The following is a 20799-nucleotide window of genomic DNA, read 5'->3' as shown; positions in this document are numbered from 1 at the left end:
TCCCTGTTTCATAGCGAGCAGAGAGGTTTTTTTTGGTGTCTGAATTGCCACAGGTTAGGCCATGGAGTGAAGGTTATCTCTCTTTTCAGTAGGGCAATGCAGCCAGAGTGTATTTTTCCCCAGGATATAATAACTACTTCATAATTCCTAGTTTTTCTTAGTATTTTGGTATTTTAGTAAAAATGAAAAAAATGAAACTACAAGACAGTTTCTCTTTGTGTGATTCAGTTCTGTGAAGGTATTTTTGATGTGGAAAAATGTCCAGTGAAATGAAAGGAAGTGCCAACTGTGGAAATATTGCACAACCCATCCTGAGAGTGCCAGCTGTAGAGATATTGCATCCCTTTGTCAGCCTCTCATTCATATAGCCTGTGAAATCTAAGACCACATCCAAAAAGGCATAGCTTCACACTGCAATAATGCAATTTGTATGTGTTAATATAATTTCAATGTTAGAATGATTCCTTTGTTAGTAACATGATCTTAGATGGCTTCTCAGATTGATCGTTTTTAACACTGATTATCTTAAAATATCTTTTCAGAGCAAGATTTGTATATCTAACAAATTTTGAGGTAACATAACTTGTGATTTTTCCACCTTTTGGTTTCTCCATCTCATTCCTTTGCCTACTTAGTTGAGTAAAATTAAACCTGGCAAGTTTATTGACTGACGTACTATTTGGAGTTTATTTGGCAACGTTATTTTTGTGTCCTTTGGTAGTATACAAACCTATCCTTTCTTCTTGATCTTGTTGAGGGTTTAGGTTATAATTATGCAACATTATTCCAATTATTAGGAAAACAGATCTCTGTAGTTTAGAAACCTTTCAATTTGAAAAAGCAACAATATGACATTTATGTGAAAATCTACTCGGTAAGGCTATTATCTGTAGCATTGTGCTTTTTATTCGTACAATTGAACCTCTATTCAGCACTTAATAAAATAATGTGTTGCAGGCAGTCCAGTTTGTGTCTGAGTGATTATGAAGTGTTTATGACAGCTTCTAAGCTGACACTCTCCGTAATGGTGTTACATTGACTTCTAAACACCTTTGCAGTCTGCCTCCAGGAGTGTGTGTCTCTTTGCAGTCTGAGTGGTTTCACATTAACATCTCCTTGGAGTAAGATCTTTGACTACAGAAGTGTTACTTGCAAATGGAAGATACCATTAGAGCTGCTTCAAAGGACTGAAATAATGTTTGGACTGCTGGGTGCTGAAGTAACGGCTGGGGTTTTGAAGTGCAGCATCTAAATCTGTATTGCATAAGAAGCGGAAGGTGTCCATCCAAATGACTTTTCTTTGATCTGTGTTTTGAAATGGGGGTGGGAAGGTTAAAAGTGTTCTTAAAATATACCTCACTAAGTGGGGAGAAATCTGGGAACATGCAGAAGTATGACTAGAAGTTCCTATTTGATAATGGTCCAGTGTAGTTTTGTGTTTTATTTGGAATTTGTTTTTCCCTTGCTTCCAGTCTCATATTTCAAATACAATTGGGACTGGTTTCTGCCTAATGTGGTTTCCAAGTATCTGTTCTAGATGTTCTTGTTCACAGAAATGCATGTTGGCTGGTTTTGCAGCTGATAACTTTTTTTTCCTTGTGTGCTGGAAGTTTCAGAATTAGAAAATTACATTAATAGTTCATGTTTCAATTAAAAAAGAGCAATCAAGCTTGAGTTTAGTAAAGTAGGAGCTAGGAGAGGCAACTTGTAATAGCAAGCACAGCTGTATATTCAATGAAAAAATCCTTAAAGGCTGTGGTATGATGGTGCTGCCACAGACGGATGGTGTGCGTCAACCTGTATGGTAGGTGACTTCTGGTGGAAGGACCTCTGGAACGTGAAGGGATAGTTGGACGAGGATGGCATCCCACCCTGCTGTTCTTTTTCTGTCAGAACTTGAAATTTTTTAAATATTGGTGTCAATAGCACTATGATTTTTAATTTGGTAGAACTGCATTTGCACAGCAGATGGTGTGTGTATGTGGATGTATAGATGGGTATGTATAGTAAATCAAACATGCAAGTTCCATTTGCCCTCGCTACTGTTCATCAAAAGCCCCGTGTGCTGGGGCTTCAGCATAGTCTTTAGTCCCTTTGTGATTCTCTGCCTTTTTAGAGCTCGGAAAAAGGACTTCTTATTTATCAGATAGGAAGCTGTAATCCTTTCCCTGTCCAGACCCCCTTCTGATATGGGATACCACTGTTGAGGCTGCTATTAGCTACTTGGGAAAATGTAAAAATTACCTGACTTTGTAACACTGAAAAATGGGTAAGGACTTTACAAAACATCTATACAAATTTTTTTCTGAAAAGAAATTTTTTTTGTACTGCAGAGACTGGAGGTATGCAAGAGGTTTTCTGCTTTCACACGTTAGGTGACTGTGCAATAATGTTGAAAGTGTTTTAATTTATGTTGTATCCTGTACCAGAAGAAAAATGCGCATGCAAAGTGTTTAGCAGACTGTAGTAAGAGGTATCAGAAGAGTCTGAAGGAACTTTGTGTAGCTCCCCGTGGATGGGGACAAAGCCCAAATGAAGAATCTTGAGAGGTGTGCCTGCTTCCAGTATTGTCTGCTTCATTTTAGTTTTGTGTTGTAATAATGAAAAAAATGCAGAACTATCCCCAAATTAGGATTTTATAGGTAGCTTGCAGGCTGGACGTTTTAAAAATCTTCAGAACATATTAACAAATAACTTGATAATGTTGAAGACGTTAAACAAAACCGTTACTAAGCTTTCTTTTTTTTTTTAAATTCAATTTGTGTTGTCATAATTTTCAGTAGTAGGTAGACTATCATACTTAAGTCAGTCACTAGAGTAGACTTCTGTAATGTTTTGAGAATTTAAATTCTTATAATCTCTAGATAATTAGGGAGGTTTATTTTGAATGAAAAAGAAGACTGGTTGAATTTCTAAACTAAAATCCTAAAAATTGTCCTTTGGCCTAAGTCCCTTCTCACTCTCCTAGTAGCGAGATGACTGGTAGTAACCTTTAACCCAACAGGATAATATCAAACAGTATTTTATGGTAGTATCTGGCAGTTTAGTTTTTCAGGGATGCTTATTATCCTGTTACCATATTTAAAATATATATTCAGAGTAGAAAAAAACCTTATCTATTATCATCACTGTGCTTTCTGGCAATGGTTTTCTTTTTTTAATATAGCAACAGTTTCATTTTATGTAGTTGCACAGTTGTTTAAGCATTGAGTTTGAAACTTCCAGTTTGGTGTAGGTTTGACTTTTTTTTTTCTTTCACCATATGAAAACCATTTTCTGTGGTTGGAAACTATTAGTTATCCTTAGTGTGAACAAAACTTACTTTCTTTTTTTTTTTTTTTTTTTAAAATGGGTGCAAACTGGTATGCTCCAAACAGTAAAGCTCTGTCATCAAAAATAAAATAGCGCTCCAGCTTTCTGGTCTGTCACGCTTAAAGCAGCAGCCTAAAACGTTGAAGTAGAGGAGCAAGTTCTCCTTCCTCTTTGAGCCTGCCCTTGGTAGAAGGAGGGAAGGCAGACTCCCGAGCGGGCGGTGGGGCTGGCGCGTTCGCCGCCCTCCGTGGAGGTCCAGAGCTCGCGGTTTGATGCCCTGCGCTGTGCATGCCACCCGGTCCCATCAGGCCAGCTTGGAGCCATCACCTCAGATTCGCTTGCTCACAGAATGAGCACCTGAAGCTGCTTTTATAGCTTAATATTCAATTCTTGAAACCTGTTTGGAAATTTTCTTGGCTTGTGGAATGGGAAAGAAAAACTTTTAAGAGCTTTGAAAGCTGCCATAGGGACTTGCTACTTAGCTGGATCAAATCCAAAATGGCAGCCACAGCCTAGTTTCTTCACAGGTGCTTTTTGAAGAATTTAAAGCTCTGTTTTCAGTTTGTGAAGTCTATTTATATTTTGTCTCTGCTTATGAGACTGGATAGCTCAAGGGACTGGTAATGGGATGTGGAGCCTTTCACCGTGTACTTGCCAGCCCACATCTCACCCAAACTGGCAGTGACAAAGTTGTTAGCCATTAGTGGTGGGGTTTGGCTTATGCTAAATGTAGTTATTTGTCCAGCTTTAATTCCTAGTGGAATAAGCGTCCTATTCAGAGAAAAGACGGGCTCTTTTTGTTGGCTGTCTCAGCAACCAGATAAAGCCTGAATTGGCAGGAAGATCAGCCTATATAACCTCTCTACACTGAAAATGGTGCTTTCGGTCAAAATTGATGCGCGTGGCCTCAGCAATGCTAATAGGTTTGTGTTTTATAAAGATAGAAGAAGGGCGTTAGCATTAAGGACAGTTAATTCAGGATTTTACAAGACTGAAAATAGCAGAAGCTTCTGCTAGTGGTAAGGTTTAAAAAATTTAATTCTAAGTCAAGAGAAGTCTTGAATTCTGAAGCCCTGATATGTTTTTCAATGCCACAGAAACCAAGGAAGCAACCAAGATCTTACTGATTTTTGATGTGGAACAAAATCTTGTGCTTTCTACCATTTCCTTTTTCTGTAGAACAGTTAAGGATATGTGATTTAAAAAAAAAAAAATCACTTATGGAAACTGTTATTTTATTTAGCTATGATATACTCATAGGTGTTGGCATTGTAATTTGATCCTTGTAGTTAGTGGTGTCATGTCAAGATTTTTTTTCCCTCAACTTTCTTGGTTTTGCTTTTTACTGAATTTAGCTTTTTATTTAAAAATGAGACTTCATTGGCCAACTAGGTGGCACCTTGTATTTTCATTACAAAATCGACACGAGGGGTTTGTCTTAAAATTTACTTCTCTTTTGGATGCCATGAAATGAGTTCAGCAACATGTAATCTGCTAAGTATGTGAACTGTACAGATGGCTGAACTTATCTGAACAATTACTTGCTTTTTTTTCTTCCTTCCTTTCTTTTTAGTTCTACACAGTTTGCAGTTTCCTTTCTTTTGCTGTGTTGTTCCCACTGGTAAAATGGTTACTTTTCAAGGGATGAGGATTAATTAGTAAAACATAAAAGCTTTATATCTATGAAAAGAGTTGGGCTGGGATTCGTGTTAGGTGCTAAAGTACAAATAAATTTCATTTGTCTTTGGACATTTTTGGGCCTTTCTTTGAAAATCTCAGCTCAAAGCTTTACCACGTCTTGGCATCCCAAGCTAAATAAATATGCTTTCTGAAGTTCAGTATATTTAAGAGCAGAAGCTCAGTTAAGTAGGTTTGGCCTTCGTAGTGTATTTTACTGTTGGGACTCTTGCTTTATTTGAAGTAGACTGGAGTTAGAGCCGATGTACTGGCGTGCTCAAAAAGTAGGAGGAGGTGACTGAATTGAATTGGATTATCTTATGTGACTCACTTCTTCCATACTTTTGTTATGCTAGTTTTTTTCCTTTTGTTTTCATTCATAGCCGTTGATATGCATAAACATGCGTGAAACAACGTTTTCATGATTTCAGGGGAAAACATCTTTAATTGGGAATAATAATAATTTCAGAGCCTTATATTTTCCTTTTTCTCAGTTTCCTCCTTGCTCCTTTTATAGAGCTGCTGACTACATTTGTTTTCATCTCTTTATTCTTCTGTTTTTAATTTCTCCTCCTGCTCATCATTTTCTGCTTAACCATACTCTACTTTTGCCAAGCTGTCTTTTCTGAATGCAGATATTTTCATGTAGGTGCTCTTTTTTTTTTTTCCTCCCCCAAACTGCACTCCCAAACTCATGACCTAGTAGTAATAATCAGCAAACCTCTACCAAGTTGTTTTCTGATCATCGTTCTTGTGTCTGGTATAAATTTGGTCAGTAAGCTCTTCGGAGCAGAGGCCTATTGCTGTCTCAGAGGCGGAATTAAGCTTGTTTTACAAAAGCTGGAATACTACAATACTGTGTTGTTTGGATAGTGCTACTAGCTGGAAGAGTAGAATCTGTGATGACTGGAACATCTGCCTAGTAAAATAAGAACAGGATAGAATAAAGGATCAGTTCTCATTGATTATGGTTTTAAAACTGTTTTGTCTATCAGAAATAATTCTGATCGCATCATTGACATTAATACTGATTCATTCCACTGTGAGACTGCTAGCTGTCTGCACAAACCTGGAAAATAACTAGGAATGGTATTTCCACAATTTTTTTCTTTGTGTAGCTTGAATTTTATTCCAGGCTTAATAAGGAAAAGCAACAGTTCACTACATCCTGTGTTTGCTTACTGTTAACAGAATGATGGACTAGCTCTGTAATAAATGCAATGTTTTCAGAATATTCTTGTGAAAGACCTGTGTTTTAATGGGATAAGTTTCATTCTACCCACATTATCTGCAGCAGTGATAATAAATAACGAGTCTCAGAGTTAAGATTGGAAGTAATCTAAGTCTGAAGTACTGTTCTCCTGATCTGTTGGTCAAACAGTAGCAGTATTTTAATTTTTCGAATCTATGAGTGGAAGTGCAGAAAGAAAGGGGAGCAATTATAAAATGACATTTCAAAAAGTCAACTTAGATTTTTAATTTATAGATTCATAAGAACCTTGTTTTGAATTGTGTTCCTTTCTGATACTGTAATCTTTACGCCAACACATGGTTACATTTTTAGCCTCATTACATCTGTTTTAAGTTGTTGGTTATTTGGAAATGGACTTCATAACGTTTGCCGTTTTCCTGAAGTTTGGCGTTCCATATTGGCTCCATATTGGATTCATTACCTGGAAGTTATAAGAATGCATTCTGACTGACCGTTTACAGGAATTCTGGAGATTCCTCTTAACTGCTTGTGATTTAATCTCTTCAGGATTTCCTTTAGTGATAAATTTAATTAGTTTGACCCCCCCGCCCCCATTTTGAAATATAACTTTCACACCTGGAAAATATGTAGTGTACTAAAATATTAGGGTCTCTTTTTTTTTTTTATTAAGCCAGTATTTGCTGCTCTTAATCACTGGTTAGTCAGCATTTATTTGCTGCTCTTAATCACTGGTTAGTCAGCATTTTTCTCAAAATGTATGCTATATAGTACAAATGTGTGTGTTCCAGGTTCCTTGAATTTCTGTTAGACTTTAATCAGCAGGCACCTGCAAGTCTTTTTTTTCTTCTAAACATGTATAGTCATTAATAGTACGTGGTACTATAGTATCTCACTCACTCAAGTCTAAGACATGCGTTTCTAGAGGCAGATCATCTCTGTTGCTGTAATTTGTGCTATTCAAGACTTTTGTCTACATGTTTTGAGGAAAATGGGGATGGTTGGCTTGAAAAGTAATTTCTTTCTTACCTAAGCATGCTTTCTTTCGTTTTCAGATGAAACATTTCATATACTGTTACATTTTGATTTAAGTCGGTTGATCTCAGGTATAAATTACTAAGTAGCGGGGGGGTGGAGAGTATGGTAACTCTTCACTATTTCTGGCACACTTCATGTTGCTTCTTATCTGAGTCTTTCCCTACCATCAAAGTGGCTGCTCACTTAAAACAAGCCCAACAAATAGGGCTTTCATATCAAAAGGAAGCTAAGAAAATTGGATAAATCAGTGCCGTGTGCTACTGTGGATTGTGTTGTATTAGTGCTAGATCGGAAACATTTACTCTGGAACACTTTGTGTATAGTTACGTTCCTGTCAATGCATTATAGTGATTGAATTAGTGTTAGAGTTTGTTTCTTTACTAGATTGGTCAATTTAAAAAAAAAATTGCACTTTGTCAAGTTTGTAGGGTAAAAATGTCATTGTTAGCATGTCCCTCCCATCTGAGGTACTACCTGTTAGGAAAAAGGGGATTTTAGAATATTTCTGAACTAAACTTTTGCCTAAAGCTGTAAGCTTGAGAATTGGTCTGTTCTCAGCGTACATATGTTACATTCAGTGCTTACCCTGTAATCTCACCTGCAGTGTGAAGCAGCAGTTGCCATAACTAAACTGCCGATTTTTTTTTTTTTAAATGATTAAGCAACTCTTAGAGGGGAAACCAGTTTATTCTACAGTATTGTGCGTCCTATTCTAACTAGAAGTCTGTTTTTCCTCAGTGTTTGCATGTTGAGCATTTGAGTGCTTGAGCTTTATAAAAAGGATGACTGTTCAGCAATTTGTTTTTGAATGAGCTGACTATGGAACAGAACTTTTTTTTTAAGAAATATATTATTACATACTATTTTTTTTTTTTTTTTACATTGTCTATTCACAATCCATATGTTGTGCAGATCAGTGGTGAAGCTCAGGAGCTCTTTTCTGTCCGCCATGGTCCAGTTCGAGCTGCACGAATCTTACCAGCTCCACAAATCAGTAAGTATATATTTGTATGGTGCACAGCTAAGCAAAACTCTTTCCTTACAGGTATTTGTCCAAATCATTGTTGCAACCTGTTCTGTAGATCTTCCATTTATTGTAAACTCTGTCACCTTGACTAAATTATCACTTCATAGTAGCTTTTTACAAGTATTACTTATTTATTCTCTCCTCTACTTCATAATCCAGTGCTTTCTCAATTTTCATCTTAAGCTTGCAGCTTTGATACTGCTTCCTTTGTAGTTTAAAGGATAGGCAGATATATCCATGCTCAGCAATCAGTCCAGCAATGTTAACACTTCTATTTGGAAAGGCTTATTGTGGATATTTACAGCTATAAAATACTACTGAGGGGTGGTTCCAGCCATTGTTCCTATCATAATAAAAATTATATTAGACTTTTTCTTAAACTTTTTTGGGTGTATATAGTGAACACTTCATCTTTTCCTCCTATTTTTTATTTCTATTATTTAGTTACTTATTTCACCTCTTCTGGGAAGACCACTGATGCAGAGCATGCTTGGTGTATGACAATGTTTGAAGACACTATAGGTATAGGATATAGAGCTCACTCTTATCCTGTGGTGTTCTTTTTTAAAATAAGGCCTTGAAATATCTGAAGGATTTCGTTTTCCAACTGCGTCTAGTCTAAACCTATGGTCTGCTTTGGCAAGTAGTATGACCCAATGGTAGAGCATTTGTAGAGTGAAGTAGCGCTGAGGACTTGATGTCACCACTGTACGCGTTTTAGGCAGCTTTATTTTGGACTACCTCTGTATTATGGTCCCACGGAGTGAATGCACAAGAGTATTTGGAGCACGTTAGGGGCACTTCTGGAGTACATCTTCCAGTTTAACTTCATCCAAAGGAATCTGGTTTGCGTGCGCCTAGACTGCACAGACCAAATAGGCTACACAAGACTATACAGAGCAAGGTTATACAGACGGTGCTATTCAGATCAAACCACAGGAAGGGGCCATGGCTGGGTGATTCAGTTCAAAAGTACCCTCCCGATCCAAACTAAAAGGCTGATGTGGATGGTCCTAAGATCTCCTCAAGTTATTTTATTTCTCTTACATTCCCCAAACAATTTTGAAGGGGAATTTGCCTATACAGATGATGTTTAATGGAACTTGATTTGCAGATTTCCCAATATCATTGTTTAATTCATTTTTAAAGATGTGTTACCCTGACAAGATAGTAACAAGAGTATATTTGCATTATTAGAAAAGCAACTCTTAAATTATAATATATTTTTATACCTCTCAAAGCATTAAAGAAATATCTGAGAAATGTGCTCGCAAAGAGCGAATGGGATGCTGTGCCACTCTAGAGGGAAGGAAAAATTTCAGTCAAGGACACTAAAGAAAACTTACATTCTTTTAGAGCTGTGTTGTGATTTTACAGGCCTATATTTAGCAGACTAAACACAATTTTTGCAAAGAGGTGGTGAGTGTGTGCATTTCTTTATTTTTTTGTTTTTCTAAACCCCAGCATTTTTTGTGTTCTTATGTAGCCTGTAGATAAATATTATGATCCTTAATAAAATAACTGTATAGCAAGGCAGTGCCTGATAGCAGTAGATCTAGAAAACATTAAAATTAATTTTAAATTTATATTAAATTTCATTGTATAATCTATTCATAATGTGATACCCTTCTAACTTTTCAAAGCTCTAAACTGTTGAGGAGAAGGATAGTGTGATTTTTTTTTTTCAGCTTCAGTTCCTGAATGGATAAATGTGCATGACATAATGAAAAAGTAGTAGATCCAAGTAATGTTGCCTGTACAAGGAGGAGCTTAACTCTTTTTAAAAAAAACCAAGTAGACATATCAGAAAAGACAAATATCCTTTTTGTCTTTTTTGTATTTTATTTATGAAGAAAAATGCTTTTCCTAAAGCATTTTCTAAAATATGTAATAATGTAAATCGCCCACTTTGCTTTAAGTTTTAGCTTTTAATGATATTTCTGAAGGGAATGCCTTTCCATTCTGATGAACATAAGCAGAAAGCAGAATTTATGTTATTTTGAGTGGCTCTAGCTTTTAAGTTGTCCCTCTTCTGCTTATTTTATGTAATATTTATTCAAACAGTTTGACTTGTTTTAGTGGGGTGTGTTGTGTGTATGTCTCCTCGTGTGCAGATAGGCACCTCTTCTCTTCTGCTCCTTAGATATTTCATCAAGTTGTAAAACAAGCTGCTTGGTTTGTTAAATTGTATTGTTTCAGAAATTCTGAGTAACCTCCTAGAAGAATTTGCTGCAAAATTTAAGCAACTATGCATAAACAAGCAAATCCTTTTAAAAACTAAGGCTTTTCAACTCAAACACAAGACTTTCCCAAGAAGTGGGCCAATTCTCATTTGTTTAGTTATCCTCGGTACTTTAAAAAATGAGTTGTTATGCTTTTTAAAGAGAACACCAACTTTCTGACATGTTATCTTGAGACCATTGAAAGAAAAAAAACAGCTTTGCTGTAATATCTTTGCTGTAATAAGCTTTTCTTTAGTCTCAGAACTACGTTAATTTGCGTAATTGCATGTTGGGAAATCTTTTCTGTGACCTTTCACAGTTAAAATACTGACAATCTGTCATTGAGGAGCTGCATGTTGGGAAATTTTTTCTGTGACCTTTCACAGTTAAAGTACTGACAATCTGTCATTGAGGATCTGGTTCTAGACTTCTTAAAGGCCTAAGATCTAGCTTATTTTCAATTTCAGCAGTGTTTTGCTTATTCATTTTCCCTTTAATTTGAGCTGGACAAGCTGTTCTGGAGCATGTCTACTTTGCCATGTTTCACTTCAGGGTGAATACAGTGTGCCTCTCAAAAACCTTAGTCGTGCTAAAATTCTACTGGATGACAAATTTTGCTAGCATATTATGAATTATTTAACTTGAAAATATAGCCTAGCTAACTTTTAAAATTATTATTACCAAAACAACAAACAAAAAAAAAACAGAACTACAATCATTTTGAGTGTTTTAAAGAAAGTAAGTGAAGAAAGTTTAAGATTTAATGGACACTTATTGTTTCAGGGTCTACTTAAGCAGAAAAATACGCAAACTATGAATGCATACAATTCTGTAATAAGGGTTATGTTTTATTGAGGAACATGATGTTGTGGTCTCTAGGCAAGAATTAAACTTTAGTATAGGTTAAAGTCATTCAAAGTATTTCAACAGCTGTATGTTAGATGAGAAATAACCTCCTGCTTTTTTCTGGTTAATCATAGAAAAAATGGTGTTGAGCTATTTGTTATTTGCTCTTCTGTGTATAAATAATGGGTGTCTGTGCTCCCCCGTAAAAGGAAAAAAGGAGAAGTGAAATGGATATCAAGGAAATTAATTAAAGTAACTACAAGCTCTGTTTTTTCTGATAGTAAAATAGTGCTTTGTGATTTTTTTTTCAATCTAGTAAGTTACGCTGCTTATGAACTTCTTCAAGCAGTTATTCTCTCTCTAAATTGCTTATATTTAGCATTTCATGATAGTTGCTACATTAGAAACTATTCAAATTAGCTCATATTAAATTAAGTCAAACCTTTTAAAAACATGTTTTGGTCTCTTTTTGCATGGCTTAGTTTAGATAAATTTTTGATTAAAAGTACATGAATGTATCACTGACCAGTATCTGGAATCAGATAAAAGTAAAGCTGTAATAAGAGGCCTTAGATAACTAACACATGAGCTTTAATGATTCTGAACCAAATAAAAGGAATTTGTAAAGGAGAAGCTGATTACCATCAGTAGGCTCAAACTCTATTTTACTGTAAAGCTGTAAAAAGGGAATTGTTAGAAGTGGGACTCTCTTGGTGGATGGATTTGGCACGTTCCTAGAAGCAGATCTTAGTTTGTGATAAGAAACGCATTCCCAGGTGTGAAAGGAAAGCTCATGGTTTTAACTTGGTGACTACAGCAGCAGAACTTAATAGTTTGTCAACTATTTTGCTAAAATACTGCAGTCCTTTGATGTTAGATTCTCTGCTGCATCATGTTCTTCGTAGTATAATAAAGCATTGTTTAAAAAGAGTTGTTTCATGCAGGCTTACTGCAAAGGAGACCTTCTCAAATCTGATTGAACAGGTTCCAGTAACAGGAACGTGGTGCAAGACCTGGAGCTGGCCTTCCACCCTGGCAGCTCAGATCCAACAAGGTTTATTAGTTCAGGCTCTGTTCCACACTAGAGCAGTTAAATGGCCTCTGGAACTGTTCTGGCCTGGCAGCGACACAGCCATGTTCATGCAGGGTTCTGTCTGAGCTAATAAACCAGGCAAGACCTGACCTGGCCCAGCGTAGCAGTGCTTTGATGTCTCTCTGTGGCATGGTTAATCTGCAGCCTAGATAAGATGTCCATAAATAATTGAGAGATGTCCGTAAATAACACCCCAAAATGTAGTCATTTACTATTCTCTGTGAACCTGCTGTATTTCACTCAAAAAATTTAGGGTCAGAAACTGAGAGAAATCTAGCTAGTAAGAACCAGAACATTGTGTTATAGCTGATTGAAAACCAGAATGTGTTTGTTCTCTATCCTGAAGTGTGGCAGTGCTTCAAACTTCATTGTTTCTCTTGACAGCAAGGTGCAAAGGCAAGAGTCCACTAGTGAAAACTTCTGCCTCTGATTTCCCTGAGGTTTACCCTGGAGGTGGCTAAATAATAAGTAATTGTACACAGGAATTTTTATAGTCAGTCTTTTTTTATAGTCAGTCTTTTCCATAGTTACACAGTAATATTCTGTTCTAGGTGAATGTTACAGACCTCCACCACAGCTGGCATGCATTGCCTTGTCTTGAGATAACAGGGGCACAAATGACTGGAAAAAATGGGCATTTGACAGGTCAGTTGAAAATGAAAAACACTTTGGATCACTGATTCAGGGTAGACAGGGATACCTTTGACTCTGCAAAGACTGCAAATCTCTTGTTAATAGTTGAATAGGAGCTATTAACTCCAGTTGAATAGGAGCTATGAAATATTTTATAAAATTTTATTTGATAGTTGTAAACTGCTTGTTTCTAGTGTGTCTGAGGTGCTTCTTGCACTGTCATAGAAAAGAGAATAGCACGCCAAGAATAATTTGGAGGGAATGCTTTTGGCCGTGGCGCAAAAGTGAGCTGAAGGGTTTATTAGAGTGTAGTATTTTCCAGAACTGGTTATGTCTGTTGCTCTGGACAATGAACATCGGAGAGTGGACATTATTTATAGTAGAAATCACAGCTAGTACTGAGCTAAATTATGACAACTAGATGTGGGAAAAAAGTAGATTGGTTCATAGTACAATGTGAGGAGATAAGACATACCAGTTGCAAGAATTCCTTTATCCACTAGAATATTGCTTCTATCTTTTGTGGTAACGAAAGAAGGGAAAAATTCTAGAAGAGCACTAATACAGATGCAGTTTCAAGCCAAGGCTGCTGGTCAACCTGTTGCTCTGAATTACTCTGTGATGGTATTTGTGATTGTGGGGGTGGGAGGAGGGTTAAAAAAAAAAAAAACCAGCAGGATTGCTGAATGTTACTTTCCTGTCAGAATATCGTTTTTTGGTTGTTGCCAGTGGGCCAGTGAAGTTTGGAAACTGATGATATGCAAATTTTCAGCATAACTTAATCTCTAGTTGCCTGTTCATAGTAGGACTGGAATTATGTGTGATCTTGCATCATCAAAACGGTGAGTGTCTGTATATGTGTGTGCATTAGTTAAAAGCCAAATCAATCCCATTTGATCTTCATGCATAGCCTGGAGTGCCTTTCCCTTTTGAGCTCATAAGTGAAAATGTGTAGCAGGTCTTATTTTTTTTCTGCTGATGTGATTAGATCAGAACATAGCCAGCTGATTTCTCTGGCCTGAAGAAAGGAATCTTTAAATGAAAGGTATCCAATCAATCATCTCCTTCAAAAATCAGCTATTTCTCTTTAAATGATTCCTAGATTAAGTAGGAAGCAAGTTTGTATCTTCTGATCCCAATTAAATCTTTGCTATCTTCAACAGTAGATTACGATTTTAATTATTCTCTACAGCTTAAAATGTAAATGGCTTTTTTGGAGACTGAAATTTTACTATATGACTAATTTTCAGGCTTAAGAGAGCAGATAAAGTTGCATATCTGATGCTCAGAGTAAGAGAACATCTCTATCTGGATGCTATCAGTCCCAGGAAGGAAAAAAAATCCAAAACCCAAAAACCTAAGCCTTAGCATTTTGCGTGCCACATGCTGCATTATCAGCTGAACCATCTGGTTGGCACAGCTTCTTAACATGCCTAGCTCTCCACTTTCAAATCTGTATGCTCTGATTGAATTTAGTACTTATTTGTATGTATAAAGGTGCCTGGTTTGCTGGGTTCTGGATTCTCTGCGTATTCAGATATATCAAATGTACAGAGGAAAAAAGATGTGCTTGAAGACTTAGATTGTTAGAAGGGAGAAAAAATTAAGTGGTAGATATAAAACAAAACAAGGCTCGGGCTCTGTCGGTTAAATTCAGCTTTCATTCTCTGTGAAAGAGGCAAAACAGTTGGTAACGTTATTTTAGTTAATGATGGCGAGAGAACCAAGCAAAAATGAGGGTGTATTAACTGCCTCCTCCTCCGGGTTATGATTCAAATTAGTAATATTCTCACTGCTACTCAAGTTTCTTTGCTTTGGACTTCCTCTTGCACAATACATAATGGCTCTGTTTAGCTATACTAGCCTAATTATTTATACTCTGTGCAATATGGGTTCTTGTTTTCACTTCTCTAGATGAGGAACCTCAATTCCCCCATCATTTTCAATTGTTGCAATTCTTTTTGTCTACCAAAATCATTATTCTGTAAGTTTTGAGAAGAAAGAATGATGTGGCCACATCCATTCCACATCCCAGCAAGAACCTTCTTTTTCTCTTTGCACAGTTTTCATTTATCCACTAGAATATTGCTTTTATGGACTAAAGGTTGACGGCTAGAATGAACTTGAAAAGCTAAAATTAATTGAGACAGAATAGCTTTTCATTTGAAAACCTGAAAGAGACAAAAGTTCAAATTCTATTGCAGTATCTCTGTACTCTGTTTCTTACATCTTTGATTTTGGTAGATTAAAGTGTGAACCTCAAAAGCTGACTCAACTTTATGTGCAGGTATACTTAAGAGCTATAATATTTAGGTTGCTTTCTAAAGGAAGGCAGATGTGAGTTTTATATATATTCAACCACTTGGGTGGCTTAGCGGTTTAAGTCCCTCAAGGCTGAAATAATTGCATAGTATGTGTAGTAGAGAAACTAGCCCAACAAGCTGAACAAGCAGTAGCAGTTTGTAGCTAGATTTGCGTTGGTGTAAGTGGATCATGCAGGTGTGCGTTTAAATTCTAGTATTTTGTAACTGTTATGTGGATTGTTATGGTATAATGAAGGTTAATGTGTGTGGATTGTAGAAATTACAGAACAGAATTCTTAAGCATAGCAAGTAAGCCTCTTACAGATATTATAAGGAGGAATTTTGGAGCGCTACATTTAAAAATACTAATTTTTTTGAAGATGTGTAGACTGACCGGTATGGTATCATTTCAGTTCTGGCTACATCATACCAATGTTTTAGACCAGTAGACCTTGAACTTTCACCATGTTAGACTGATATGTCTTTTTGTTTTTCAAACAAGATTAAATCAAAATATAATATTTTTGTCTTTCCTCAATTAATGTGCGTCTCTAAAAACATTGATTCCTAGCAGATGTTTCAGAGTCTTTTCCATCTTCATGTAGAAGCTACTTTGTTAATCAAGAATAAAATTGCCATGTTCTGAGAAAGAACAAAATGACTTTCTATAAATGTGCATGGCTCTATCTCTTTGACCAGGAATCTCTCATGTTTACACTGAATTTGGAATCATTGCAAAGTATAAGGACTTTTTGTAGGGATGTGCTGGAAGTAATTTGGTCCAGTATTGTAGCATTGCCCACTAAAATCAAAGCCAGTTACTTCAATGTCTATCAAAAAAAAAAAAAAAGAAGCTTCTTCCAACACTTACAGCTTCTTGCTGCTTCTGTATCTGCCTAGGGCTCATCCTGATCTCCTCAGCTCTTGAACCTTGACAGCTCTTTTGAACCTCTTCATTTGTATGCTAATTCTTTAAATACTTTTGCCGACTGCAGTCAGGAGCTGCTGAGATATGCTCTCCAACCACCTTTTGTGCTCTGTTGACTTGCAGTTGCTTCTTGCAGCTCTGCTTTCTTGCCATCTCAGAAATGGAAAGGGTGGAGGAGGCAGCAGATACTTAGATTATACTGGAGTTGAAGCAGCTTCTATGCTGATAACTTTTGGGGAAAGTAGGAAACTGGTATGATGTTGCATGTATTGGAGAGGGGCTTTGATGCTCGAAATGTCTTTGTGATGCTAGGAGATAAGTGAGATATGCTAGAACATCAATGCTAAAGGAGCACATGAAGGTCTGGGATAAGGACAGCAGTCACAGCTTCATTGGTCAGGAATGATACTGAGTAATGTGGTTAGAGCTTATCAGTGCAGGAAACAGAGCATTTATAGATACTAGCCTGAAGCTGAGGAAGGAATTCACACACTATTTTTAGGACTGAGTCAAACCTCTTCACTTCTGTTTGAAGTAGCAAGTACACTTTTTTGCATTTCCATTCAATAACAAATGCACAGCGAGCAGACACAAAATGGAGGTGAGGATTAAAAAATGTTGAGAAGAAAGAGTTTTCCCCTGAAAGGAAGAAGTGAGACAAGGAGTGAAAACCATGCATGATGAATGCCAGCCGTGTGGCTTAATGCATTTCCAGGTAGTGTTTGGCTTCTACAATGACGTGGGGCAGAATTGCAAATGCAACACAATTTTCAAGTAACAGATAAGAAATAAGAGGGGGCCTAGCTGAGCAGGAGATTCATTGCATTATTAAATTTCCATGATGGAACTCGATCAGTAGAATTATGTACCAGAAAAGAATACTTCATAATGAATATATGGTATTTGCTATTGCTAGATGGGTCAGAATTTGACATTTATTTAGTGCATTTATTACTCAAGGGAAACGAGGATACTTTATTATTCGATATGCAAGTCATTTCCATGGTTTTGAGTACCTTTTGAGTTCCTGTGAAAATCAATGGGTTTCCATTTTTTCTTCAAAAAAAGTGTTCTTAAGGTGTTCTTTTTTTTTTTTTTTTACTATTATTATTATTGGCTTTATTGAGAGGCCTTATTAGGCTCAAGAGAGGGCTATTCACAGCTTCATCGGAAGTACAGTACATAAACTGGTTTGAGCCTATGCATGTGGATAACCTTTAGACTTCATAAAGTTCTAAAGTTGATTTGTATGAAATGTCATTTACCCAGAGGTGTTTTTTCAGGTTTTAAAGTATACTAATTGAAGTTTTGGTTTTTTTTTTAATTTTTTTAAGCATATGTATCATTTAGGTAAATGGAGCTGTAGATAAGGTGCCTTGTTGGCAGGAAAGGCAGTTTTCATTACTCTAATTGTGTGATTTGTCAGGATTTTCAGCTTTTTATAAATGCTGTAGTGTTATATGACAGAATTAAAAGGATTTAGAATAAAAGGAGTTTAAGAAAAAGACTTTGCAACAGGATTTCAATACTTTTTATATTTGATGGATTTAGCTAGCTGTTTTTCATTTCAATCATCCTACTGCATTTTGTTAAACACTGTGTGGAGCAGGTGTGCACAACATCAGTATATCGCACATGCAAATAAACACAATTTTAAATATAAAAATTAATCCACCATAACTTGGAAGATTAAATTCTATCCCAGAACTAGAAAGGGTTGCTGAGTCCATTAAGCATTGCAGAGAGCAACACATGTTGCTTTTGCAATTTCATGAACAGGACTGCTATTAACCTGATTTAATGCTGTGCAGAGTCCTCAAAATAATGTTTCTTTTCTCTAGAGTATTAATAGTTACATTCTGAAAGTATATATTTGAAACAGATAATGGATTTCTAAATGGTGGCTTTGGTCAGTACAGTCTGAAACCAGAAGTTTAAGTACCTGTTGTACAGATTTTGCAAATGTGTATTGTAGGTATTAACAACTGAGATTCCTACTGGTTTTGTGCAATTGCTTCCTGCCCACACTTTTAAAGCCTTCTTCCTTCCCCTTTCCATGTTGTTTAACTTAGAACTAGACATAAAGAAACATGTGAATTCATGCCTTTAGTAGATCTTGGTTAAAAAGTATAGTTAAATATGTAAGATAAAATCCTGGCTCCGCTTAAATCAACGGCAGAACTCGTGGTAGTCAGCATTTCAGCCTTAGCGCAGAGAGGCTGGCTAGGTGAACAGAAACAAATGGAGTTCATCTGTTACTTGTACTGAAGAAAACAAACTGGTTGCCAGATTCTTAAAAAGACTTTATATGTTTCATTTATCAATTTACAGGTCAGTACCTTCGGTACAGGTGTGACCCTTAAAAGACCTTGAAATAATAGGAATAAAAAGAAAATACATTTGTCTGTTTTAAGTTACTTGTAAACCTATTGTTGATGGTGAAATTATTGATGTGACCCATTTAACTTTATAAATACCTAAACGTGTAGGAGGGAAGACTTATCCTCATATAGATGAGAATGCTGAACAGTTTTTGTTATAAATTAATTGCATGTACCTGAGTTATTAATAATTAACAGAGACTGTTATGTGAAAATGTATATTGTTAATTGTTGTACCTTTCTGAATAATTAATGTAGTGCAGCTACAGTATATTTGTGAACTAAATTTTGACCAGAATATGTCACTAATATTTTTATAGGTCTACAGATTTGATTTAAAAAGGGAAAAATATACAAATACATAACAGATTGTTTCTAATGCAATATATTATTATATATAAAGATTGAATGAAAACTGAGGAAATTCAGTAGTGTTGGTTGTTTTTCTGTTGTTGCAATTGGGTAGAAACACGTCCAGGAATTCAGTAAAAACATTGCTCAGAAATAGGACAGAGGTTTTTTTTTGAGTTGATTATATTTTTATTTATGTTTACATAGCAACACGGCAAAGTTTTCAGTTTTTAAAATCCCATTTTAAGAAGTGTGATGTCTTTAACGTTTTGATGGATCTGGAGTCAAGGTGTGACTGTAACTTGTTGAAGACAAAATAGCTGGTTGTATTTGTCCAGCTCTGAGTGCCACCTGTAGCGGTGCACGTGAAGGCCAGCGCAGGCAGAGCTGTTTCGGAAGCCGTTGGGCCGGAGGACGACGCCGTGGTGACCTGCTGAAGCTGATCTCCAGAGCAGACTGGGTGTGCTGTCAAAGCCGTGCTTTCGCTTTGAGCAAACAGTACAGGCTTATATAGCCCGCGTCTTCCTGGAAGTGTGTGGACGTTGCTTTCTTAGAGACTTAAATCACTTGGAAGTTATGAAGGCTGTTGTGAATTTCATCGTGTTTTTTCTTAGGCATGTGACGGGGTCTCTGAGTAGGGCCGTGTTTTGGGCAAACGCGAGCATCTCAGTTTGTCACGCGTTAGAAAGAGCGACCGCTCTCTTACACTGTGTGACCTCAGTGGAGTAAATTGGGAAACAATGTGTGAAAACTGCAGCGTTGGTGACAGTCTTATTTCAGACATACAAAACAATGGAAAGCGAGCAAGTGTTACTTCCCTTTTCTTATGCGCAGAACCCTTGATCACAACTGAAATGAGTAGAAAACTCCAAAATCCCGGCCCAATTTTGCTATTTCATTACTCTTTACAATCTTTTCAAGAACAATTCTTCCAGTGTTTGTGACTCTGCCTGTTATTTTTATTTCTATAGCTAATCTTACACAGGCTACTGAATTTTGTCTTGCATAGTCAGTATCCTTCCAGTATATGGGGTGTCTCCTCCCTACCACTCCCCTACCCCAAAATACACATGCATGTACCTTGAAATGTAACACATTCAGTAAGTATACAGTGATTTTTTAACTTTTTTTTTGTTTTCCCTTTTATTAGGTACTCAGAAATGTGATAATTTTTCTGAGAAGAGGCCTCTTCTTGGTGTGTGCAAAAGCATTGGGTCTTCTGGGTAAGAATACTTTCCATGAATAAAGTCTTACATATAGATTGTAAAGTCATGTAAAAAATTAGAAAATTGCTTCTTTAAAACTTTCTTCCCTCTTTTCCCTTTTTTTCCCTTATGGGATAGCATGATGAAGTGCTCTTAAAGATTTTTTTTTTTACTGTATCTGTATGTGACAAGCTTTTTTCTTTTTTAATAATGACTGTAAGATAGATGAAGATGTATTGAGTTTGTTTTGTTCTCAGTGTAATCACCATTTTATGATTAGCCTTTTCTGATGTTAATCTTGATCAAAATTATTATTGAGAAATCTCTAAAATAAATCTCTATGTCAAAAAATAATTGAAAGATACCTTCAAACAGGAGGTTATATTCCGAATGAATTAAAAGCACTAAGCAATCTCACTGTTACAATTACTACTATTCATTAGCAAAATATACGTTAAATCTACTTTTTTGAGTTAGGAAAATGAGTTACCAGTTTTCTCTTGTGCTCCCCTGCTGGTATTGTTGTATCATTCCTCTTACAAAAAGAGCTTCTAATTTGTGTCTGTGTTAGAT

At 36.3% G+C, this 20799-nt stretch overlaps 1 protein-coding gene across 10 annotated transcripts in view; it reads left to right on the top strand.

Annotated features, from left to right (window-relative positions):
- The window catches only part of BCAS3 (BCAS3 microtubule associated cell migration factor), a 386186-nt gene that overhangs the window by 10975 nt on the left and 354412 nt on the right, over positions 1 to 20799 (top strand). For all 10 annotated transcript variants that reach the window (XM_068909662.1, XM_068909661.1, XM_068909660.1 and 7 more), the window contains exons 6-7: positions 8150 to 8231; positions 20172 to 20244. In XM_068909662.1, the coding sequence (XP_068765763.1) occupies positions 8150 to 8231; positions 20172 to 20244 (155 nt within the window). The remainder of the gene's footprint in view (positions 1 to 8149; positions 8232 to 20171; positions 20245 to 20799) is intronic.

Source organism: Struthio camelus, chromosome 16 (genome assembly GCF_040807025.1).
Source record: "Struthio camelus isolate bStrCam1 chromosome 16, bStrCam1.hap1, whole genome shotgun sequence".
In the NCBI taxonomy this organism is placed as follows: Eukaryota; Metazoa; Chordata; class Aves; order Struthioniformes; family Struthionidae; genus Struthio; species Struthio camelus.
Note: the sequence above shows the minus strand (reverse complement) of the source record. Positions and strands in the feature narration are given on the sequence as shown.